The 23,929-nt window shown below is 54.5% G+C and overlaps 9 protein-coding genes across 9 annotated transcripts; 4 read left to right on the top strand and 5 right to left on the bottom strand.

Moving 5' to 3' along the window:
* Window positions 1-317: 317 nt before the first annotated feature.
* Window positions 318-2,531, bottom strand: G647_02901 (uncharacterized protein; the record flags this gene model as incomplete). The annotated part of the gene is made up of 1 exon (XM_008727247.1): window positions 318-2,531. The coding sequence occupies one exon, from the start codon at window positions 2,529-2,531 to the stop codon at window positions 318-320; it is 2,214 nt and encodes a 737-aa protein (XP_008725469.1).
* Window positions 2,532-3,192: 661 nt separating this feature from the next.
* On the top strand, window positions 3,193-7,092 carry G647_02900 (uncharacterized protein; the record flags this gene model as incomplete). The annotated part of the gene is made up of 2 exons (XM_008727246.1): window positions 3,193-3,230; window positions 3,291-7,092. The coding sequence occupies 2 exons, from the start codon at window positions 3,193-3,195 to the stop codon at window positions 7,090-7,092; spliced, it is 3,840 nt and encodes a 1,279-aa protein (XP_008725468.1).
* Window positions 7,093-8,770: 1,678 nt separating this feature from the next.
* Window positions 8,771-10,761, bottom strand: G647_02899 (uncharacterized protein; the record flags this gene model as incomplete). Its single annotated transcript, XM_008727245.1, has 2 exons — window positions 8,771-10,538; window positions 10,595-10,761. The coding sequence occupies 2 exons, from the start codon at window positions 10,759-10,761 to the stop codon at window positions 8,771-8,773; spliced, it is 1,935 nt and encodes a 644-aa protein (XP_008725467.1).
* Window positions 10,762-11,570: 809 nt separating this feature from the next.
* G647_02898 (uncharacterized protein) lies at window positions 11,571-13,178 on the bottom strand (the record flags this gene model as incomplete). Its single annotated transcript, XM_008727244.1, has 1 exon — window positions 11,571-13,178. One exon carries the CDS (start codon window positions 13,176-13,178, stop codon window positions 11,571-11,573), a length of 1,608 nt encoding a protein of 535 aa, XP_008725466.1.
* A 662-nt stretch (window positions 13,179-13,840) lies between these two features.
* G647_02897 (uncharacterized protein) lies at window positions 13,841-14,852 on the bottom strand (the record flags this gene model as incomplete). Its single annotated transcript, XM_008727243.1, has 3 exons — window positions 13,841-14,137; window positions 14,207-14,722; window positions 14,778-14,852. 3 exons carry the CDS (start codon window positions 14,850-14,852, stop codon window positions 13,841-13,843), a joined length of 888 nt encoding a protein of 295 aa, XP_008725465.1.
* A 402-nt stretch (window positions 14,853-15,254) lies between these two features.
* Window positions 15,255-16,007, top strand: G647_02896 (uncharacterized protein; the record flags this gene model as incomplete). Its single annotated transcript, XM_008727242.1, has 1 exon — window positions 15,255-16,007. One exon carries the CDS (start codon window positions 15,255-15,257, stop codon window positions 16,005-16,007), a length of 753 nt encoding a protein of 250 aa, XP_008725464.1.
* A 747-nt stretch (window positions 16,008-16,754) lies between these two features.
* G647_02895 (uncharacterized protein) lies at window positions 16,755-17,783 on the bottom strand (the record flags this gene model as incomplete). Its single annotated transcript, XM_008727241.1, has 1 exon — window positions 16,755-17,783. The coding sequence occupies one exon, from the start codon at window positions 17,781-17,783 to the stop codon at window positions 16,755-16,757; it is 1,029 nt and encodes a 342-aa protein (XP_008725463.1).
* Window positions 17,784-18,889: 1,106 nt separating this feature from the next.
* Window positions 18,890-20,536, top strand: G647_02894 (uncharacterized protein; the record flags this gene model as incomplete). The annotated part of the gene is made up of 1 exon (XM_008727240.1): window positions 18,890-20,536. The coding sequence occupies one exon, from the start codon at window positions 18,890-18,892 to the stop codon at window positions 20,534-20,536; it is 1,647 nt and encodes a 548-aa protein (XP_008725462.1).
* Window positions 20,537-21,489: 953 nt separating this feature from the next.
* Window positions 21,490-22,813, top strand: G647_02893 (uncharacterized protein; the record flags this gene model as incomplete). Its single annotated transcript, XM_008727239.1, has 2 exons — window positions 21,490-21,957; window positions 22,034-22,813. 2 exons carry the CDS (start codon window positions 21,490-21,492, stop codon window positions 22,811-22,813), a joined length of 1,248 nt encoding a protein of 415 aa, XP_008725461.1.
* Between the last annotated feature and the right edge of the window lie 1,116 nt (window positions 22,814-23,929).

Raw genomic sequence — 23,929 nt, 5'->3', positions numbered from 1 at the left:
AATCTTCATCTTAAAAAACAAACGACATATGCAAAGTTGTATGTCGCCCATAGGTTCTATCCTATATAAGATATCCTATTCCCTCCCTTCGTCATGAGTCTCCTGGGTTGAATTCAGGTCATATCTATCCGCATAGTGCTTTTTGAGAACACAATTTCGCCAACGCTATGATTACTTGTGCCCGCAAAATGAAGCGTGCCTAACTGCTACGTCGGCGCATTCTGGCGCTTTCTCGTGGCAGAATCCCCTTCTCTTGCGTCTTTCCGTCTGTAAACATTATATTCAAGCGTTCAACTTCTTTGCCCTTTGCCTTCAGGTCATAAATGCGGCACGGCCAGACTCGCTAGTATCAAGTTCAAGATGCTCACGACGCCCTCCCCAAGAATCAAGCCACTCGCAAGGACAATGACCCTAGTCTCACCCCGCCCAAGCCATTGCATCCACCACAGAGATATAATGCCGCCAGCAGTCCTCGCCAATGTGAAGCTCGGGGTATTGTACATCCCCACGGCAACGGCAATGCCGCCCGGGATGAACGGATGGAGCTTTCCACACCACGGTTTCGAGTCCTGGTATGCGAGCAGGACGATTCGCAAAGTGGTGGTGAGGACAAAAACCGCGCCGAAGAGGAGTGCAAACTGCCATGCCATTGGCGGTAAGCCCTTGCCCGTGACAAGCCTGGCGGTAAATATCCAAACATACGCGGTCGGGATCTGGAATAAATCACCCGGAATGGGGTAGACGTGGACGTAGAGCTTGTAGACGGCTGCGGAGACGAACGCACCCACCACGCTGCCGATGAGTTGGCCATAGAATTGGGCCTTGGGTGAAGCGCCAATGAGATGCCCAGCTTTCAGGTCTTGCAGAATGTCGCCGGCCTGGAGAGCTCCAGCTTCACTGACAGCACCGGCCAGTAGATTGATGATGATGGCATGGTTTTGGTGGCGCCCTGCCGGTGTGATCAGAGCAAAGACGAGCTGCGTGAGTTTGGAGATGCCGCTGACTGGGTTCAAGTCTGTTTCGCCTAGGGCGCGGACACCCATTATGGAAAGGAGCAGAGCAAGAATAATGGCAAGGATGTTAAGGCTGATAGGAATGTAAGTACCGAAGGTGATGTGGATGCATACCACGCATATGATGAGCGTGAGGGGTAGGAGGATTGCAACGGTGCGGTTGGAGACGAGGTGGTGCGGTGGTGCGTCGTCTGGGGGTTCGTCCGAAGGTGTTCGTGTTGCTTTCGTGGTAGATGGTGATTGACTGACGCTTGGAGTTGTGGCCAGTGCAATATAGCCGGTTACTTGCTTACCCAGCAGGAGTTCATACCACGAGGAGCTGTTGCTGTAATGCTCTTTGGCAGCTTGGACCCAGTCGGGCCCGTATCGGATGGTTGGACGCAGGATCAGCCAGCCAAGGTTGACTATGGCGTCCGCCAACATGATTGCAAGACTGACCCATACAATCCAGCCTTTGCTGCCGGACTCCCAATCATCCACTGGCCCGGCGGCCCAGCCCTTATTTTTTGCCAGAGGACTCAAGATTGCCCATCCTACAATGGCACCGAGCAGCATGTGGAAAGTGGTGGCAGGGCCCATGATGATGCCCTGCCCGACATATGCTGGTGACGGATTGAGAGTCCATTCCCAGGTGTTGGCCAGATAGGTGCCGAATATGGGCAATTTGTGCAGGATCGGGAGGAAATACTGAAGAAGCGTATAGGCACCAGATCCGAGGAACGCGATGAGAAGAAGCCGAATCTGCCTTTTCCAGTCAGCCCGAAGGTCCTGTTCCGCAGCTTGACCTGGTTGATTGTCGCGATCGCTCTCTCTCAAGAGTTCTTCACGCTCTTCTGTGCCCCGAGTTTCAATTTCTCTGTCTTTACCTTCGTTGCTCTGGGCGCCACCGTGTAGGACGCTGATCATCAAGGCGGTTGCCGTGCCGCTAGGGAACTTGAGTCGTTCACGAATGATGACTTGCTTGCGAAGTGGGACACCAAAGACGACCCCAAACAGGCACAGGCCGACCCCCCAAACGACCAGCCGCCATAGGCTCAAGTCGATGGGTGCGCCTTCACTCTTCTTGAGCAGAAATTGCAGACTGGGCATGACTCCGACAAAGCCCAAGCCCAACGGCATCGTGCCCACCGCTCCCGCGACCGTCTGAACCAGCACATTCTCCACAGGCGTGAACGGAAGCACTAAATATCGAGACAAGGTCTTGAAAATAGCGAAGCCAATCAAGGAAGCCGGCATCGCCATGCCAGACACCCAACCGGTCTGTAAGCCAAAATATGTGTTCGAAAAGCATATTATTATCCCAATCGCACAGCCCACCGCCACACCTCGGAACGTGAAATTGGTCCCATCCAGGGCCGAGTCATTGGCACCTGGGGTAGCGTAGCAGGCGTGGTCGGACCGCACGCGAGCGACATCGAGGTGCTGGGTGGGCTGCGGGTGCAGTTCGTGGTCTTCGACGTCGGATGGGGAGAGGGACGGGGAGGGCGACGGGGAACGCAGGCCCCTGTCGGGGGCCATTCTGAGATACTGGATACACAGGCACACACGGTCTTAGCACGCCAATGTCGACGGTCTCGCGGCATCGAAACCATGGATGAAGATGTGATGCTGACGAACGTGCGAGCCAGTGAGATCACCCCACCAGTCACGTGTAATCAAGCCACCACCCGGCAGTGCCGGCACCTGACTGGTCGGATTGGCGCCACGAGCTGCATCATTGCGTCATGGACTCAAGGCGTTCTGGACCCCTTCGCGTGGCCTCTGGGCTTCTCTCTGGACCGGCCAGAAGCGGCCTGGATCCCATCGACAAATGCTGAATGCCGTGAAGCGAAAGTGAAAGATCGGTGATGACGCATTCTTGCCCGATTCACTGGGTTGACGGTTAAAAGCCAACATATACCCCCCAAGATTCGCCTCAACTTCCACGTGCCTCTCCTCCTTGACCATCCATCCTATTTGCATATTTTTCAAGACCCCTTTCGAGTATTGTTGTGCTCGCCACTCGCCTCTTAGTTACTGCCATCTTCAGTCGTAACCGCTTGTGGTCGCTATGCTGTGTCTCTCCCTCCAGAGGCAACGACCATGAGCCAAGTTGAGCCCCTAGATTTGTGGATATCCCTTTCGTGCTCAGTAGTGATAACAAATTCATGCTAGCGAGTATTGAGAGGTGCAAATAGACATGGCCAAAGAAGGCGCGCGAGAGCGCGAAATGCACAGGTATGCATCACAACAACACGTCGGACTCGGAACACAGGCATAACTCACCGTGTCCACTAGGTATTATCAGCCATGGCTCGAGACGTTCATGTCCACCGACTTTGAACCTGCCACGCTACTACCGCCGCCTGCGGGACAAGCAGATGGGCACCACCCTCGGTCATCGCGGGACAAGGCGCTGACCGCTTTTGCGCAATTGGGCTGCCTGCGGCTGAATGTCAAAAGATGCGTCGTCACGCTACTCGGCACTACCAAGCAATATATCATCGCCGAGGCCACCAAGACCCTGTCCCTGTTAGACGATGCACAGCATGGCGAAGGCGACGAACTGTGGTTTGGGAATTCTTTCATTGAACGAGAAGGTGGAATCTCGGCCGATGCCATGGACCCTGATCCGTACACCGCCCAAGACCCAGACGGCTCCACGTTCACCGCGCCGGCGTTGGTCGTCAGCGATATTGCTGCGCATGAGAGCTACAAAACCAGAGGTTATGCCGGTCATGGCGTGAATTTCTATTGTGGCGTACCCATCACCACGAATCATGGCCAAGTCATCGGAGTCTACACGGCCACCGACGACAAGCCGCGCGACAGCATCTCAGCTAACGAATTGCGTTTTCTCGTCGACATGTCTGCTATAGTCATGCAGCACCTAGAAACCGTGAGAAACGACCGTACCAGGAAGAGGGGAGAACGTCTCATTCACGGCATAGGGCGTTTTATCGAGGGAGATGTGGGCGAGGAAAGCGAAAGTCCAGACCCGGACGCCAGCTCCAACGAAACTAAGATGAATGCTACTTTGGATCGACCGACGCTTTCACACAACAACAAGTCACCTGAATTTCTGGGCATGGTCATCAAGGACGCAAATGAGCCGTCTGAAGAATCCAAGCGCACGAGCAGTCGCCCTCCGAACCGCCAGGGTGAGCCACTACGGCAGAAGTCCTCAGACCCAGGGCAGGGAAGCGACCTCGGCCAGCAGTCCAAATCATCATCGAACCCTCAAACAGCAGCGGCACGCAAAGAAAAGGTGATCAGGGATTCGCAGCACGTATTCGACCGTGCGGCAAACATACTCAGGCACTGCCTGGGTTCAGATGGCGTGATTTTCTTCAACGCAAGTTCCGCAAACCTGAGTTCAGGTTCTCGAATGGACACCTCTGGATCTGTGGCGAGAGTCCACCATTCCAAGTCGAAAGAGAACCCACTGTCCGCAAAGCATGACGGTGCAGAGGTCCAAGATCTGGAAGCGGATAAGCCGACTAACGACCAGTCATTGTCTAGTGACGATTCCGCTTCAACACGAGGCCAAAGCGATTCATCTTCTTCGCAGAAGAAAGGGCGGCAGAAGGGTGAAATTCTGGGCCTTGCTGTGCTTGATTCCACCAAGACAGTCAGCATTCCGGAGCAGGCTTTGCGCCGTCTGGTGCGACGTCATCCAAAGGGAAAATGCTTTACATTCGACCAATTTGGGAAGCCTGCATCAAGCGATGAGAGTTCCGACTCGATGTCTGCAAATGATGCCGCCAAGGACGCACACGACCATCCCAATGCTAACAGACATGTCTTTACAACAAGTACTCTGCTGAGAGCACTTCCAGGAGCGAGGACCATTATTTTCCTACCCCTATGGGATATTGCGAAGCAACGATGGCACTCTGGACTGGTAGTCTGGAGCAATGATGGAGGGAGTCTGACGAATGTCGAGGACAACATGATTTATCTGAAAGCATTCAGCAATGCGATTATGAACGAGGTCAACCGCATCGATCTCGCCCTCTCCGACACAGCGAAATCAACCTTCCTGGCAAACATTTCGCATGAGCTTCGTTCGCCACTACACGGTATCCTGGGCAGCATCGAATTCCTCCACGATACTGCCATGGATGATTTCCAGTCATCCATGGTTATAAGCGTTGAGACATGCGGAAAGACGTTGCTGGATACTGTCAACCATGTGCTTGATTACGCAAAGATCCACAATCTGTCGAGGGCTCACCGTCATGCCAAAGGACCCACACCAGGTTCTGAACATCCGGGCAGGCCTGAAACCAGTCTTACCGAAGATTTTGACCTTGCTATTGTGGTCGAAGAAGCCGTTGAAGCAGTCTACGCTGGTCAGGTCTTCCGTACTGCCAATGCTGACGCGTTGGAGGGCAAATCGCCAATCCAAACAGCAGCGAGCCGCGCTATGCAACAACGACAGGATAGAAGAGACAACATCAGCAAAGGCTCCGCTCAACGGAAGAGTCCTGTTCGTCTCACTCTGAATATTGATGACGACTTCAATTGGAGGGTCAGATCCCAGCCTGGCGCTGTCAGGCGGATCGTCATGAATATCCTGGGCAACGCATTGAAATACACGAGCAAGGGCAGCATCAATGTGTCGCTTGAAGTCGATCGCTCTCGCAGCAAGACTTCTTCAAATTTACACTTGGTGCTTCAGGTTTCTGACACGGGCCACGGCATGTCAGAAGACTTCATCAAGAACCATGCCTTCACTGCCTTCTCCCAGGAAGACTCGCTAGCCAGTGGCACGGGACTTGGTCTCAGCATTGTGCGGCAAATAGTTGACTCGCTTGGAGGGAAGATCGACCTGTCCAGTGAGAAAGACCTTGGTACCGACGTACGAATCTGGCTCAGCTTTCCAAAGAGTCGGAATGAAGCGGGCGCGGATTCGGACTCTCATATCCTCCCCGAGATGAGGGAGCGGACAACCGGCCTCGAAATCTGTATGCTCCTGCCCTACGACGAGAAGAGCACCGACAGTAGTACCCGCTCCCTTATCCCTATGCCCACGATCGAATCGTCATTGCGGAACTTGATTGACCAGTGGTTCCGCATGAAAGTAACCACTACCAAGACGATGGAGGGTCTCTCACCCGACTTCTTCATTTACCCTGAACCACCACCTATCGACTATCTGATGGACTTTCATGGGAAGCCTAATTCAGATTTCGAGATCCCAGTGATCATCCTGTGTACCAATGCCTTCGAAGCAGCATCATTGAGGTCCAATGGAGTGCATTACCTAACAGATATTGGTAGAGTCATCGAAGTGATTGCTCAACCATGCGGTCCTCAAAAACTGGCGAAAGTACTTCACCGCTGCATGCAACGGTTGCGCATACTGAAAGAAGAGAAGGGGAAAAAGAAATTCAGTCAGAACGTCTCCCTAACATTTAAAAAGAATCAATCCAAAACCGATTGCTCACCAACGCGAGATCACACCAGTTCCGACCAGTCCAGAGACTCCGGCGATGCAGAAGACCACAGTCTTCCGGCGCCAGACCCTACCCCGGGCAGTCCTGGCCGGGACTTAAAACGTGCTGATCTGTCAGGGTCCCCCTCCGAGAACCAGTCCCGGTCAAGACGGCCATCCTCGACGAACACGGGTACAATAGACGAGCCAGGGTCGATGGACGCGGCAGCAGCCGCAGATGGTGAAGCCATACCTCCTACGCTCGAATCCGATAGGCCGCGCGTGCTTGTCGTCGACGACAATCAGATCAACCTGCACCTCCTGGTCACTTTCGTGCGTAGATCCGGGCACCCTCACGACTCTGCCACCAACGGTCTCGAAGCAGTGCAGACGTACAAGAAATCCGTCCAAGAAGACGGTGGCAAACGCGCGTTCAAGTACATCCTCATGGATATCTCGATGCCCGTGATGGACGGTATGTCTGCCACGAAAGAGATCCGCAAGTTTGAAAAGGACCAGGGCATCAAGACGCCAGCAAAGGTTATCGCCCTGACTGGTATGGGCAGTGATATTGCGCAGAACGAGGCTCGGCACGCGGGCTTTGATCAGTTTCTGAGCAAGCCGGTAAAGTTCAAAGATTTGGTCAAGTTGCTTGTTTGAATCGAGGTCGGGCATGTGTTCCGACAGCAATGCGTTCTTGCATGAGATGACTCCTGTATTCTGAGGAGGTCTGTATGTGATACCCCCCTTTTTTAGGCATTTCCGTGGGCGCTGGCATGGCATGGCGTGGCGTGGCATGGCATGTTAGGCGCATTGGACCAGCGTGAGGGCTTGACTTCTTGACCTCTTGACTGCTTGATTGCTTTTGACTTGACTGCATGACAAGACTTGAGAGATGCCGGGCAACGAAACATGAAGCGTAGCCTGGCGAACTCTGGCCCCAAAGACAATAGAACCTATACGAAGTATTTGTATCAGTATCGATCTCGGCATTGGCACTCGCTTTTTCGGTAGAAGTGGCCTAACCGTACTGTATATTATTGCCTTACCGGCGTGTTTTAAGACTGAGGTGGAGTGTGTTGTGTTCGGCCGAGGATCCTCCGGTCTTCTACTCTGCGCTGTGAGGAATGGTAGACCCTGTATGTAGGCAGGGTAAAATGACGACTCATAGATACATACGAAGGAAGGGAAAAGGTACTGTGTGGTGTGGTGACGGTTGATGGTACGAGGGTACGACGGATTGCCCTTCTCTAGCCACAGCCTATCCACTCTGCTGTGCTGCGCTGCACTGCGCTACGCTACGCTGTGCTGTACATTGTATACACGTATGCTGTACTCCGTATCTACGGAGTACATAGAAAGCCACATATAGAGCCGGGGAGCCAGAGCCCGCTTCACAGGTCTATTGACACAAATTACTGTCCTGTTTCTGGATGTCCCACGACGTCTCGCCCCATGTATGCCATACCAGTGTTATCGCACCCCAAGTTCCCCAGCGTCTCGAAAATTTTGCAGTCCGCCTCCCGTTGCACCCTATCCCTCGCCCGGCTCCGGATACCGCGTGTCCTGTACTGTGTGCTCTGTACAATGGGGAAACCGCCAGCCTGCAAATGAAGTGAAGTGTACCTGAGAAAAAGGATCGCCGAAGGCCAATGTCTATTGTTGCTGGTGTCAAGTGACAAGTATGTTTTTCAAGAGGGCGAATAGGCAGGAAAGGAATACTGGGTATCTTGCACTTTAAACGCGTACAAAGGCCTGCAATGGGTCGGAAAAGGCACCAGGAAATGAATTTGTTTGTTTGTTGTACACAAAGGTCGTTATACCTCCCAGAAGTATGGGTCGTAGAGGTTGCTGCGAGCAATCGGAATAGAAAGACTGGAATGGAAGGAGGCAAAGCATGCGGAACGGAGAACAAGACCCGTCTCAAGTAGACCAAAGAGTCGTTGTCCGGCGTGTTGAAGCGATGAAGCTGGGACTGGGAAAGTCTTGCCTGGCCTTGGTGTACAATTCGAGGATCTAGAGCCTAGGCCTAGAGATGATAGAATCGCTCGCTTTGTGGTTACGGTGGACTTGAGGATTTATTGTTCCAGGAGGTGTCCAGGTTGGTATTCCAGTCTCAGTGGTCCCAGTGGTTTGCCCAGAGATATGACCAGCATCCCGTCGTGGAAGCTAACCTGGCGAGTCTCGAGGCGGAAGATATCCAGAGTTGCGGCCAAGGAGGGTGGTCCGACCCGATGCAAGTGATCTCGGATGCTAGCTGGATTGAATCAATCATCAGGTATGTCACTTTCCGCAGCACCACACATATTGCAGGTGATCGAATTTGGTCCGTTCCATATCAAGTCGTGACACGCTTAATCCACAACCCGGTTGGCTGCTCGTAGAAATCATCCTTGTCCCTCCGTTTCTGCACGCGGTGCAATTTTAACTGCACATCATGCTCCTCGTTCTTGATGTCTTGCATCTCCATCTGCAAGTTCGTGATCATTTTGTCGACCTCCTTGCGTTTTCTCGCGTCATAGACGATCGCGTTCTTTATGAGTGATTCTTGCAATTCATGAATAATCTTGTTCAGGTTGCGCTTACGACGGGCTAGGTCGTCGAGGCGCGCCTGAAGCGATCCTAGTTTGTCGGCGGCTTCGCTGGCTTGTAGCTCGACAGGCGTGGGTGGAAGGGATTTCGTCGTCGAAAGATGAGACATCAGCGAGACGGCACGAGGTTTCCCGTTGCGGTCATGACTTGAGTTATCGCCACCAACGGCTTTGCGAAGAATGTTTGTCGAGGACTTCCGAGCAGAGATGTTGGAGAAGGGAGAAATGCCACCATAGTTGTCGAAGCTTCTCTGACCGCTGTTATTAGCCGCGACTCGTTTTCGAAGAATGATTGGCATCGGATCGCCTGGGTACGAGTGCTGTGCCATTGGAGGAGGGCTGCTGGTGAATACGTCTCGTGCTATTGGACTTGACGGAATGTGGTGGCCACCGGCGTCGACCGTGCTGGTAGCATAAGTGTTCCAACTTGAGCCGGTGTCGGCTTCGCGTTGTAACGGCTTCGCTTGCAGCGTCGTTTCTACTGAGTCCTCACTAGAACGTGCTTCTGGCTCAACGAATGACGGTGCGTTTGAGCCTAGCGTGGGACTGTCCGCTCCGTAGTCATGGATTGTGCTCGGCGCTGGGCTGGCAGCAGATTCAACAATTGGCGGAGGTGGACCGGGACTCTGGAACGGGCTGTCGAGGTGTAGCTGGGCATATTCCTGCTGTTTGGGGGACAGTGCTGGAGGCGACACGGCTTGTGGTATCTTTCGCGTTTTCAGAGGTGCTACTGGCTTGAGGCTTTCTTCTGACCCAACATTCCTGACCGTCGGTAGTTGCGAAGCAGCGACAGAAAGTGAATTGATAGGAGATCTGGGTGTCTTGCTTGGCGATAGAGATTCTTCCGGCGCTGGGCTTTCTGTCTCTCTTTCGGTCTGCTTTTGACGCTCTACTAGCGGCAATGGTTTGGTTCGAGCTTCGGGTGTATTCTTTACAGGCTCGACGATTGCGTGTCGACCACTAGCTCCTCTCCATGGAGGCCGCTGCGGCGGATTGTCTAAAGGATCCGCTGCGGCTGGCAGGGGATTTCTGGTCCAAGCCGAGTTCTTGACTGCCTCTCTGTCCTTTAAGCCGGCCAATATCTGCCGTGTTCGCTCTTTCAGCTGAGGGTATTGTTGCGATTCGAGCGTCGGAACCACGCCAGGGCGAGCAGAGGGCGGCTTGCCCGCCTGACTCGGTTCGCCTGAGTACTCATCCCACCGGGTTTCTTCGTTGCCGTCTTTCTGTAAATTCCATCGTTTCTTGACGCCTTCTTCGGGCGATTTCTGGGACAGCTTCCGGGGTATCTGGCTTCTGAAGGTCTTATCGGGGTGTGTGGGAGTTTGGAATGTGGGTTCGACAGGGGACACCAGGGATGCATCGGAGCCGTTGGGGTGCAACGAGGTCTGGCTGCTCAAGGGCGACACACTAGCTTGAGAGATCTGATGGTTGTGGTCCGGCTGGACAGAGGAGTTCTCGTCGATGGGCGCCTCTGAATAGATCGATTCGCGCGGATCCATGGGCGGTACGACCCGGCTGTGCAGCAGTGGTCAGCAGTCATCTGGGACAATTGCGGAAAGGGCAGAGCATACAATGGGAGTTCTGGAAGAGCAGTGGCCGCAACACTACTGCGGCGACTGTACAAAGACTCGACTTCATGTATTGTCTCCAAGTATCTTTCATCCATTGTTGGCTCGTCCGGATATGGATAGGACTGGTAGCCCATCTGGTAGTCTGGAATGTTGTTTCGTCGCCACATGTTTGCGCTTGGACTCAAGAGTGCGTGGTGAACGGGGTTGAAGCTTTGCGACACTCGGACAAACGGTTCGTCATATCAAGGACAACTGCAGGAGAAAGCGGTCAGGGTGAGGAATATGCTGTCTTCTTTGTGCGTGCTCCTAAGTGTCAAACCCGAACAGGTGTTTGCTTGCAGCGACGTTGACGACGACAGGGGGTCGGTCTTGTTGTTCGGGACTCAGAATGGCAGCCCAAGGGGCCGCCGATTGGCGGACAAGGCGTCAATCACTAACCGGACTGGCAATAAACCTGAAACAATCTCGACTCGGTTTTATATTGAAGGAGCATCTCACGAGAGACACAGCCTCACGGTCTCTGGCTGTTGGCAGTCCTTTGCGATAATGGCAGTAATAGCAGCGGAATGTCCCTGAGCTACAGTACATTCATGTGGTGTCTGTTTACCAGTTACGCGCTGTTCAAACTCTATTGCCGGTGCTGTAACTGTGGGTTTGGGGCACGCCTGGACGGCACGCGTGGGCACGGAAAGGGGTACGCGGGGAAAGCCCCGTGCTGATAAGAGCCCAATTAGGCGTTAGCCTCAGCCTACATGCCCGATTAAGCGTCGACTACGCGGTGAGTCGGCAATCATTTCCGTCTCACGGTCGCTCACCTCACTCTGTCCTCACTCCACAGTCACAGTACGCAGTAGTCACCTGACAACTCTGCGACTCTGGCCTTTGCTGACAGCTTTACAATGTATCTTCATGTGTCTCCCAAACACTCTTGTGTCTGATCCCCTTGTGGCTTCAGGGCTGTCGAAACGCTCCTCCCTCAATCCTCGTGACCTCCATTGGCAGGCTTCTTTCGTCCTCCTTGGCAACCGATAGTTAAGAACGGCACCAGGAACAATGCCAGGAATGCCCCTGCTAAAGAGACCCAGAACGTCGCCTGATATGGCCGGTACCTCAGAGCTCCTGCTCCATCCGCGGACCCCCCAGCGGTATTATAAATGCTCGTTTGTATCCCCAGTCCGACAGTGGCCACGAGCCTGGTGACCGTATTGAACAGCCCTCCCGCAACTGACTGCTGCTCACTCGGCAGAGCGGACATGACGTACATGTTGGTGACAGTGAACTCCAAATCCTGCGAAAGTACGCTAAAAAGCAACGCTGGGAACGCCAGCGCCCAGAACGATATAGACGTGTGTATCGCACTGAGAAGAGCAGAAGCAATAACAGCACTGACTGCGCCGATAATCATGATCAGTCGATTTGAGATGCGATGCATGATCATGGCTGCCAGCACGTTGACGAGGATCCCCCCAATACCTGCCGGAAGAAGGTGCACCGCCACCATCAGAGGCGAAAGTCGGTTGATTCTCTGCCAAAGCAAAGTCAACCAGAACAGATTGCCAGCAAAGCCGTAAAAGCCGAGACACAGCACTGTCACGACAAGGGTGAAGTTTCGATCTTTCCAGACCCTCAACGGCATGAGTGGGTATCGAAAGACACTCTGCCAATAGATGAACCCTGCGACCAGCACGGTCCCAACCACGAGCAGGGCGATCACATACGGTGTCGCCCATCCCTTGGGTGCATCCCCAGCCAAAGTCAGCGAAGCCGTGAACATGGCGATCCCTCCGACGGCAAGAAATGCTCCGAGTAGGTCGAATTTGACGAATGTCTCCATGTTGAGTCCTCCCAGTGTTTGTTCGACGTCTGGAGGCGTCGTCCACCATGCGGCGAAGAAGAAGAATGCGTAGATCACAGCCATGACCCAGAATGCTGCTCGCCAGGAGGAGATCTGCATCGTCACACCGGAGATGAATGCACCCAATACGAAGCCCACCGGGTTGCCACCAGAAAAGCAGGCAAATGCTCGGTTCTTTCGTCGACTCGGTCTGTCGTATACCGCCCCTAGCTTGCCGATTGCTGGCGGGACGGAAGCCGCTGAGCTGAGACCGAGCAGGCCGCAGAATATATCCAGGAAGTATGCATTCGTGGCGAACCCCGTGATAAGCAAGCAAATGCTGAAGAATGCCAGACTCAGCAGGAATAGGAATCTTCTTCCAAACAAATCAGCCACTCGGCCGAAGAAGAGCAAGAAGGTCCCTGCTGCGAGCGTCTGGGCAGCATTAATCCAGGTGACTTCGGCGGCTGTCATGCCCAAGTCCTCGCCGATCGCATTGGTCATGCATAGTATTGCGCCTGTGAAGATGGAACTCTGCCCTACGGCGATCGTTGTGGTGAGGACGAAAAGGCATTCTTGAAAGAGGCTGCTAAAACAAGCGGGACGGCTCCCGTAAGGATCTGAGTCGACTTGTGTCAAAGAGGCTCCAAGAGACGTTGTGGGCTCGATAATCTCGAAGTCGGTACCTTGCCTACTGACTTCTGCATCGGCATAGTGAGGCGCCTCAACCTGGACTGGCTGCTTCTCCATTGCCACAGCACCAGCTTCCGGCACAAAATTTGGTCAATACATTCACTGTGGAAAGCGTGTGTGAGCAGACGATATTCTCGAGCGGCAGTCAATGATGGAGGTTCTACCGCGCTGTACAATCAATTCAAGGGACGAAAAGGAGACTAGCTGCCATGGAGTTCTGTGACTTGCGGTCGAAAGCACCGGCTAAAGTACCTAGCATGGAAGCTGGGGTAGCTGGCTGGTTCGAGCCCGGATGAGGCACCCTTGCTGCTTTGACTAAGCGCCAGGGACAATCGCGGATCTGCTTCCGCTTTCAATTGCAGCTGGTACTGATGGCGTCATCGTTCCAAACCAAAGGCTAACCGAACTGGATTTCGTGACGGACGGTTCTATGAACTAACTGTTCTCTGGACCGAATAAAGCCAACATCGAGCTTCTTACACTGCTCACTTTGATTCAGCTTCTGCCTGGACTATTGTTTATGTGCGGTTAGGCTGATCACACCTTTTACTTTTGTCTTGTCCTTCGAGCTGAATGGCAAGGGTAGCCTCATCTGTCTCCTCTTCTACAGGGCCAGGATTGAGGCTTTGCATACAGGCATAGGTTACTTCGCCCGCTCTCCGCATCCACCGCAGCTACGCCCACGACTTCAAATCGGCTTGCTGTCGACCGCGTCGAGCTTACATATTCCTTCCTCCCGTGACCTCGATGGTCTGCCCGTTCACATAGCTAAACAGGGGCGATACAACAGCCAGGATGGAGCTAGCGGCCTCCGTTGCCGTGCCAGGTCGTCCAAGCGGGATATCCTTATATGCAGCACCGGTGTCGTCTCCTTTTCGGTCGGCAATCTGCTTCCCTGGGATACCCAACGCCACACGCTGACCGTCGGCCGTTGTGATGAAAGCACCTGCTTCTTTGGCGCGGGTCAGGCGGGTATCGATGTGGCCGAAGGCAATCGTGTTGGCACGGACCCCGAACTACCCCACATGTCAGTGTTAATTCCCAGTTAACTGCAAGACTGTCAAGGGCGGGATTTTGACACATACCTGCGGGCCCCATTCCTTCGCGATCGTCTTCGTCAGTCCCAACACACCAGCCTTCGCCAGACTGTAGTTTGCCTGTCCCGCATTCCCATGTGTCCCGCTCGTACTTGAGATGTTGATGATGACTCTCTTTTCTCCGTCCTTCACCCTAAAATACTTGCTCGCTTCCCGAACCAACCTGAACGGTGCGGTGTTGTGGACAGCGAGGATGGTATCCCACTGCTTATCCGTAATCTTGTGAATGACACCGTCCCAGGTATACCCGGCGTTGTTCACTATGATGTGGATCTTTCCATTGCCAAACTGCGCGGCCTTTTGGACGAGGATGGGGAAGTATGCGGGATCGGTAACATCTCCAGGGACAGAGATTGCCCTCTGAGTGCCGGGAGAGGCATCATTGATGGACTTTGCAACGGCTTCCGACTTGGAGGCGTCAACGTCGCAGATCACCACTTTGGCGCCTTCGTTCGCGAAGAGTCGGGCGCATTCGGCGCCGATACCCTGGCCAGAGCCGGTGATCTGTTATATTCGTCAACGGACGTGGTCTTGATCAGTCGGAGGGAGGAAAGCATACAATGGCGACCTGGCCGTCTAGGAGACCACGAGGGTAGTTAAGATGCGACGCAATCTGCTGAGCTCTTTGCGCCATGTTGGGAGTCTGTATAAAACAAAGAGAGCAGACGACAAATTAAGAAGAGAGCATATACTTGTGTGATTATCCTAAGAGAGGGAAAAGTACGGGAACGAAACGACTGGTTGGTGTAATTGTAGAGCGCTGCTTCGGATAGCTGACCTTTTGCCGAGGTTTAACTTAATCGATTAGCCGCACTTCGGCCCACCGAGTCGACCGGTCGTCGTCTTCTGTGACTGTAAATGAACAGTATGGGGACAAGCAGTATCCGATCTGCTCCGGTGGAAGGAACTCGCCCCTTCACACCGAAGAGCAGCGCAGCTCAAGGACACCAAATGAGTTCCGGTTGCTGGAAAACACCCAAGGAAGGAAAAGTGGGACAATTTGTTCTCTCCTCTAACTCACCATTCCCTCACTGCCATGTTTAAATCATGTCACTACTGCCAACATCGAAAGAAGAAATGTGTTAGACCTGCGCAATCATCCGCCATCTCTGACAATCGGTGCTTGGCCTGCCAGCATCTTGATCTTCATTGCGAAATCGGCATCCGGAAAGCCAGTATCAAGCGTCAACGGAAATCCCAGCAGATCGCCTCCAAGCTCTATTCCAGATTGACGGCAGAGTCTGATCCCCTCTCGACTCGTCGAGGAGCACGATCAGACACAGCTGTCCAGCGCGTCAACAATGGCGACTGCCAACTGCTGGGACCTGAAACCGTCGCCAGCCCGACTAAGATCATTATCACCGACTATAACGCCGAGGTGCTTGACCGATTGGATCCAAGCGAGAAGTATCAGAGAATTGTACGACTCGAGTTTCCCTTCGTCCCAGATGATCTGCTCCGAGATGACGCCGCCCTGACATCGCCAGCGCTGAGCTACTGCATTGACTTGGCGGCCTCGCTGTCGCTTCAAAAGACGTGCTCTGGTCTTTCGGAAGTTGCCATGCAGAATTTGACTGCATTCCTGGAGAAGCAACATTTGGATACTGCTGAAGCTACCGGCCTCACGCTCCTGCTCCCCAGGATCCAGTTAGATCCTCGCCTGGCAGACAAGGTGAGTATCATTGTCCGTTCGAAGCCAGAGCTCATGCTTGAATATAGGCTTTTCGCGCTATTTGTGCGAGTGGCAATCCTTCAGACATACCTCTGCCCATTGCTGTTGCCACATTGACGGCACACACTTGGCTTAGCCTTGTGGCACAGACTCGCGCACCGTTAGACTTCTCTCCTTCTATACTGCTCGACTACAGTGCAGGCCTAGACCAAGCGACGTTCGCTCCGCATTACCTCAAACTCACTCACCTGGCGGCCTCCTTCCTCAACCTCCGAAATTCCACCAACCATGAAGCCATTGGCGGGGATCTCACCCAAGCTTGGGCAAGACTGGAATATTCGTGTCTTCTGAATGTGGCGCAGATGCCGTCGGAGTTTCTCGACGTTCGCGACGAAATGCCAGCTAGCCCTGCAGCCATTGTTACTCACATGCTACAGAGCCTTATCTACCTGCATCTTTATGGCCACGTCCTATGCAATAAGTCAGACCTGGGGCTCGCACTCGGGCTTCGTCCTGTCCCCGGAGTGCTGCACTTCATCTGTGCATGCTCACGCTCTATCTTTGTCTGCCAACCGCAGGTCGTGGAGCACTGGACACTTTTGCGCGACGTACAAGCTGCAGCCGCACAGATCATGCTGGATCTCTGGAATCTGACCAAGTTTGAAAATTGCCGAGCGCTGTTAAACCTATGGGAGCCGCCTCCCGGTCAATTCGAGAGCCTGCGGGGAGAAGTCAGAAAACAAATCGGCACCGGTCCGTGGGCCATTGAAGTCATTGATGGCTACTCCGTGTTCTGGACATTCCGGGATGTGCGGAGTCTAAGTCTGGAGGTACACATGCGTGCATCCGACGTCTAATTCATATCTATACCGCATCTGCGACGGCAACTCCCAGTTCGCTGTCCCCCTGGCCAAAGTAGAGGAGCCACTTGCCCTTGAACTGCACGAGGCCCTCGCAAAAGACCACCTGGTCGACCTGGCCAGCCTCCTCATTCCGTTGGTCGACTTCTACACATGGCCGCTCCAATCGCGCCAGGGGCCCGTCGTCCAGCCTTGCATAATCGACCAGCATCTGCCCGATAGAGTACTGGTTGTTCCTGAACCGTCCTCCTCCAGTCGTCGCCGCATTGTACACCAGAATCCACTTTCCGTCTTTCGTTCGGACCGGTGAAGGGCCCGGCTCCAGGAGACGATTCTCCCACCCATGCACACCGGTCGCGAACCATTCCTCAAACGGCCGGGTCTTCCAGTTGATCAAATCCTCGCTCTCTGCGCGATAGATGCAGGACTCTCCCCACAACATTGTGTATTTCCCGTCGGCGTTGCATTCTGGGAATATGGCCCCCGCCTTAGTAAAGCCCCGGCGGATGGATTGACGCCCCGACAGCGTCACCTCCACTTCATCCCAACCGGGGAACAGCGGCGGGCACTTCTCCCAGTGCAGTAGGTCCGTCGAGGTCGCGAGGCACAAGCGCGCCTTATCCGTATCGTAGGCGGTGTAGGTCATGTAGACGACGCCGTTGATGCGGACGACGCGCGGATCCTCGACCCCTCCGCCTTCTTCCCACGGTTCTGTCGGCGTCAGGACTGGACGGTCCAGCCGGGTGAAATTAACGCCGTCTTCCGACCATGCAAGCCCTATGGTGGACACTTTGGCCGCGTTCTGCGCCCGGTAGAGGAGAAAGACTCGCCCGTCGAGGACGATCGCCGTGGCATTATAGAGGTACGAGGACTCGAAGTCGTGTTTCGGATTAGGCGTCAAGATTGGATTCGCAGAATGTTTGCGGAACGGTCCAATGGAGAATGTGGGCGCAACGTAATCGGCGTCACCTTCCACAGAGTCCCGCGTAATAGTGGGAGCTGTTGTTGAGTAGGAAGGTGGTGATCCAGCCATGGTCGCGGTCTGAGGTTCAGGTTCAGCCACCAAAAGGAAAGACGAGGGAAACAGATTGATAAACAGCTTTTCGACTTCTTCTTGTGGCCTTCACTACTTATATACCGATCGAGGTCAAAAGCAGACGCAGGTACAGCACCCCACACCTACACAGTGGGTTTGTTTTATGTTTCTTCATGGCATCGTGTCGTGTCGTGTCGTGTCTTCGACTCGTTCACTGGGTCGATTACCAGAGTGCAGACACGCACTTCCACTCCGCGCGCTCTGCGCTATCTATGCGCCACTGTCGGACAAAACGTCGGGGATCATGCCTCCCGCTTCGATTGCACTGAGGACAGGGGTCGGATCGTACAAGCCTCAAATTACCTATACTGAGTATACTGATAGTGCCAGTCCACCATACGGGCTGAACACTCACTGACGGAAGATTGCCGGAGTGGGTGGGACTTCGCCACAGGTATCTCCAGGCGAGCGCCTACGAGTAATCCATACGAATAGTACTGGGGGTACTCCATTGTCGTCAGATTGATCGTCGGAAAACTACGAGACAGAACTCGCTAATGTAACGCCCAAGTGGGCCGTGGTGGTGCTCCATGGATGCGACGTCGGAGGCATGAGGCACGAGGCATGACAGGGACAGAATGGAGCAGGCTCATCACCTCGTCTCTCCGCACCAATGTCCCGCATTTTCCAACATGGGATTAACCATGTTACTGGGAGCGTGTGTGATAAACGTGGAGAGGACCATCTTGGGCGTCGGAAAAAACGTCGGATTTTACGAGTAGTCAAAGTTACGGAGGAAACTCCTCGTCCCTTGGGTGGCATTCCCGCATTCCCACCGCACCGAGTCAACGGTAGTGCTGAGGATCCCTGCGGCTACGGTACCAGTTCGTGGAAAAGGTGGCGGGCTTTTAATCCTTCGTACAGGAATACTCGTATTCCATCCGTACGTCTGTGACGGATATATATCGAGATGGTGCCTTCTGGTCGGATGAAGTTGCTGGTACAGTAGATTCCGCTGCCCCCTATTCAGCACTCACTTCTCCTTCCTGACTCTCTCCCTGGTTCCCTCGTTCCTTTCCACCTGGTCCTCCCCAGCATTCATCATGTCGGCTCTGGCAGCAGAGAAAACCGCGCAGCTCAGCCAAGTCAGTCATCCCGGCCACATCGACGATGTCTCGGTCTCGCAAGAGGTCGAGATGCTGCGCACACTCCGGGGCGTCGCTGCCGTGGAAGTCGCAGCGCGGCTGGAACCCCCCGTCCGGACGAGCAAGCGCATGCTCCAGCTCTATTTCATCTGCGGCTTCATGTTCCTCGGGTCGACGATGAACGGGTACGACGGCGCGCTGATGGGCAGTCTGCTGGCCCTGCCGTCGTTCCAGGACCAATTCGGCGCCACCATCCTGGGCATCAAGACGGGCATCATCTCCAGCATGCTGCAGATCGGGTCGGTGTCGGCGCTACCCAGCGTGGGACCCTGCGCTGATCTCTTCGGCCGTCGAGTCGGCATTGCGGTCGGGTGTGGCTTTGTCGTCATGGGCACGATCCTCCAGGGCACCTCCCACCACGTGAATCAATACATGGCGGGACGGTTCTTCATCGGGTTCGGGAGCACCATCGCAAACGCCATCTGCCCGTCGTATGTGGTGGAGTTTGCGCATCCGACGATGCGCGGCGTCATCACCGGCCTGTACAATACCTGCTATTACCTGGGGGCTATCCTGGCGGCGGCCGTGCTGCGAGGCTGTGTGCACTACGCTTCGGACAAGGCGTGGTTGATCCCGACGTGGTTGCAGATGGGATTCCCGGCCATCCTGTTGCTGGGGTGCTTGTTCTTCCCCGAATCGCCGCGCTGGCAATATTCGCATGGCAAGTTCGACGCCTGCAAGGCGTCTCTGATCAAATACCACGGCAACGACGACCCGGACTCCCTGTGGGTGAAGCTGCAGATGCGAGAGTTCGAGGAGGAGCTGGAGCTCGACGGCGCGGACAAGCGCTGGTGGGACTACCGCTCGTTGTTCAACTCTCGGGCCTCGTTGTACAGGGTGCTGTTGTGCGCGGTCGCAATCTCCGCCTTCTCCCAGTGGACCGGCCAGGCTGGCGTGTCGTACTTTTTACCGGGCATGCTCTCGACCAGCGGCATCACCGACACGACGACCATTCTCGACATCAACCTCGGCACCACCTTGAGTTCCGGCATTGCCGCCGTGTCGGGCGCCAGCCTGATGGATCGGTTCGGCCGGAGAAAAGTCCTCATCCCTTGTTGCGCAACACTCACGGGCATCTGGGCCATCATGGCGGCCTGTACGGGCGTGTACTACCAGGACGACAACGCCGCGGCGGCAAAAGCCTCCGTGGCTTTCATCTTCTTGATCGGCATGGTCTTCAGCTTTGCCTACACGCCTCTGCAGGCCTTGTATCCCGTCGAGACCCTGTCTTATGAGCAACGTGCAAAGGGCATGGCGCTGCAGAACATCGCGGGAAACGCAGCCGGCTTGGTCAACATGTTTGCCATCCCCGTGGCTCTGCAGCAAATCACCTGGAAGACCTACTTTGTGTTCATGGCCACGTGTGGCCTCGAGGCCGTGTACTACTGGTTCCTGATGGTAGAGACCAAGGGCCATACGTTGGAGGAGATGAATGCCATTTTCCGAGCCAAGAATCCCGTGCAAGCCAGTCTGGTCAGGAAAGACGAAGTGGAACAAGCAACGACGAAGGTCAAGGAGGTGGTAGAGCTGAAGGAGGTGGCATGATGATGCTTCGGGATAGAGTAGTTTCACCCTTGTCGGCTAGAGACGGGTGCCGTGCTCCAAGTGATATTGATAGTGGGATTGATACAGTACCTTTAGACGGTCAGCAGCTCATTCTCACTGTTCATTGGCATACCAGAGGCCCGTCGCCCTGTTCCAGCTCCTTTCGCATGATACGAGCCTTTCCGGGCCGTCTCACACCAATGAACGAAGCTCAACGTTTGAGTGATTCACTGACTGGTAAATCAGCATCACGTCAAAGCGAGCATGGAAGCGCCTGTCGAGGATTCGTGCCCTTTGATAGGCCAGACATGCGAGCTGAGGTCCAGGACCGACAAGGTGGTCGTCAACTGCATCTGGATTAGAAACGAGCGCGCCACATACTAGCACGATGGCTTCAAGTACCCATGCTCGGCACGGAGAATCAAAGCTGCCCAGTACATACGAAGTACACAGTAAGCATGTGAAGTCCGCTCAGTCAGCAAAGTCGATGACAGGTGGGAGTTGGCGAATGTTCCAATGCAGAAAGAAGAGAGAAGTGTGCCAGTAGATTTTTAGAGCCCATAAACAAGCCTGGACAGCTACGTCTTGGCTGCCCAACGGCGGCTCTTCGGGCGGTCGCTTAACTAGCTGAGTAGCTGACAAGTCTCTCCGCAGCACCGTGTACTGTAGGCGCCGCCGCGCCATCAAGTTAAGCTCAGTCAAGCTCGGCGCCCTTATCTAAGAAGGGAAACAAGGGACCAAACACGCCACGCTTGACAGGCTCAAAAATCCGAATACATCAACGTCATCTTCATTGTTCCCTTTTAAGCCGCGAGCTCCGCGCTTTCAGACTTCGGTCGAGTTTCTGGCTGCCATACCTGTGTACAATCGTTGGAAGATGGACAAGCGAGAATTCCCGCCTTTTCTAGCCACACGACTGTCTGCGCTTACGCCTCAGTGAAACGTCGCGAAAAATGCCGCCCAGGAACAGGCACTTCCATACGCGAGAGCCCTTTGAGGGCGACGACAGATTGACACTCCAGCGCGCCGAAGGGCCCTGTGGCTTCCTCAACCCGACGAGAGCACATTTTCAACACTCAGACCCGGCGTCATCGAAAACAATACCATCCGACCATATCGCCACGTCACACGACAGCGTCAACGGGCACAGAACCCCGAAGGAATTGGACGAGTCGAACGTCCCGGCCAAGGACATCCGGTTTCTATGGCGGTCGCGCGATAATCGCAAAGGTCGCCACCCGTTACTCGTCAGAAGGCCGCTCACCGGGGAGGAGGCCTCGTTCCTAACGCCGCGGCGGACGTCGCATCCTCGAGAGGTGCTGAAGACCGTCATCCGAACATTCACCTATTATCCCGTATGGGACATTTCCTGGCTGGTGGCCTTCATCTTCACATCGGGCAGCGTAATCTGGGTCATGAATGTACGGTTGGCCCGATCGATGCGGAATGTCGCTCATGCACTCATTGTTGACTGACTGACTGATCGACCATGGATAGGGCTTCTTCGTCTGGCTGCCCGTCGTGGCTCCCTCAACCGAGTTTGACGGCGAGATCTACTACGGCGGCGGCATCACGGCCTTCATCGGCGCAATCCTCTTCTTCGAAATCGGCTCCATCCTCCTGATCTTCGAGGCCGTCAACGCGAACAACACCGGCTGCTTCGGCTGGGCCGTCGAACAGCTCGTCGATGACGAAGGTGCCGCGGGCCGACAACGGCTCCGCATCGTCGCGAACCGCCACCACTGCCACCACCACCACCAGAACCGACACAACTTCGTGGGCAAACCCTCCCGGCTGACCGTCCCAGAAGCGATGCCTAGACCGGAACCGAGGTCGAAGTCTGAAACAAACCACGTGGACGTGGACACGAAGAAGCAATGGCGCTGGTTCGCATCCTGGCAAGACCTTCGCACTCACTATTTTCGCGAACTCGGCTTCCTGGCCGGCTGTGCCCAGCTCTTCGGCGCCACCGTGTTCGGCGTGTCGGGTATCACCGCCCTCCCCGGCATCATCGACCACCTCGAACCCCAGTGGAAGCTCAACGCCGCGTACTGGATCCCCCAGGTGATAGGCGGCAGTGGCTTCATCGTCAGCAGCACATTGTACATGCTCGAGACGCAGCAGAAGTGGTGGAAGCCGGCCCCGCATCTCCTCGGCTGGCATATCGCGGCTTGGAACTTGGTGGGCGCGCTGGGTTTCACGCTGTGTGGTGCCCTCGGTATGGCGTATAAGAATTCAGGAGCGCAATATGAGGCCGGGTTGGCCACTTTCTGGTGAGGAGAAATTCCTGCAGCCCTGGATCCCTGAATCCCTGAATCTCTTGTGCAACGTGGTATCGTGTTACTCGTTTCGCTGCGTTGTGCCTCTATTTATGAACTCCTCTGGGATACTTGTGCTAACGCGCTGCGGCATGTAGGGGGTCCTGGGCATTCTTGATCGGCAGCTACCTACAGCTATATGAGAGTCTGAACAAACATCCTGTGGAGGAAGTGTCGTCGGCGGAGCAGTTCGGAGCGAGACGATAGGATATTCGTGCGGCTAGTGTACAGCGTCCCGAGGGATGTTGTTCGTCCCATACACTGAAGTGAAGTACGTTGTGTACAGAAACCCGCAAAGGTATGCCCATAGAAGCGATGCGAAATGATGTGCCCACTTTCGATATTCCGGGTGAGGTATGCGCAACTCGTCGATAATATACGACCATGCCAGTCCTCCGGTCCATGCTGCGAAACCGCCAAGCAGTGCGGTAGTCGGCGGAGTTCTGACTTCGTGGCCGCAGATTGAGAGGGGTTTTCGCAGGTATACCATTCCTGTTATCCATGGCAGGAGAAGTAGAAGCGCCAGGACGCCGTTGAGGAGACGTAGTCTTGGTAGTCTAGGAGCTGGGGCTGGCTGTGTTTCCTTTATTTAATCAGTGATAAGCTCGAAAGAGAACTGTGGAAAGATTACAATTACCTGTGCATTTGCTTCCTGGTCCACGTCTGTAAGATTCATTTGTGTGAGCTGTTTCTCGCAGTCGTATGTCGGTTGCTTGCTATCGGAATGCTCGGGAATTATCGTCATTCTGAGAAGGAAAGAATAGTTATTCACAGAAAGCGAACGGTTCAAGGGGGGAGAATAAGGAAAGAAACGAGAGCAAAGTGCAGAGCGAACCTGTTTCAGCACCTGAGTTTTATTGTGAGCAGCAGCGCAGCTTCCGAGTTGTCGCTTCCGTCGCACTGAGCACCTTTACTTGTATCTTGGACGGGCTACAATACGAGTGGACGGAGTCTCCCATTGCGTACCATTGCAGCGCCCTTGAGGCTAGAGACTAGGTACCTTCTCCCGCTATCTGATGTCCCTTCCATCCACCAATCATACTCCCCTACCTGCGTCGCTTCCGCTTCACTACAG

The sequence above is a fragment of the Cladophialophora carrionii genome (genome assembly GCF_000365165.1).
Source record: "Cladophialophora carrionii CBS 160.54 unplaced genomic scaffold supercont1.2, whole genome shotgun sequence".
In the NCBI taxonomy this organism is placed as follows: Eukaryota; Fungi; Ascomycota; class Eurotiomycetes; order Chaetothyriales; family Herpotrichiellaceae; genus Cladophialophora; species Cladophialophora carrionii.
The sequence above is the reverse complement of the archived record's forward strand: the minus strand, read 5'-3'. Positions and strand labels throughout refer to the sequence as shown.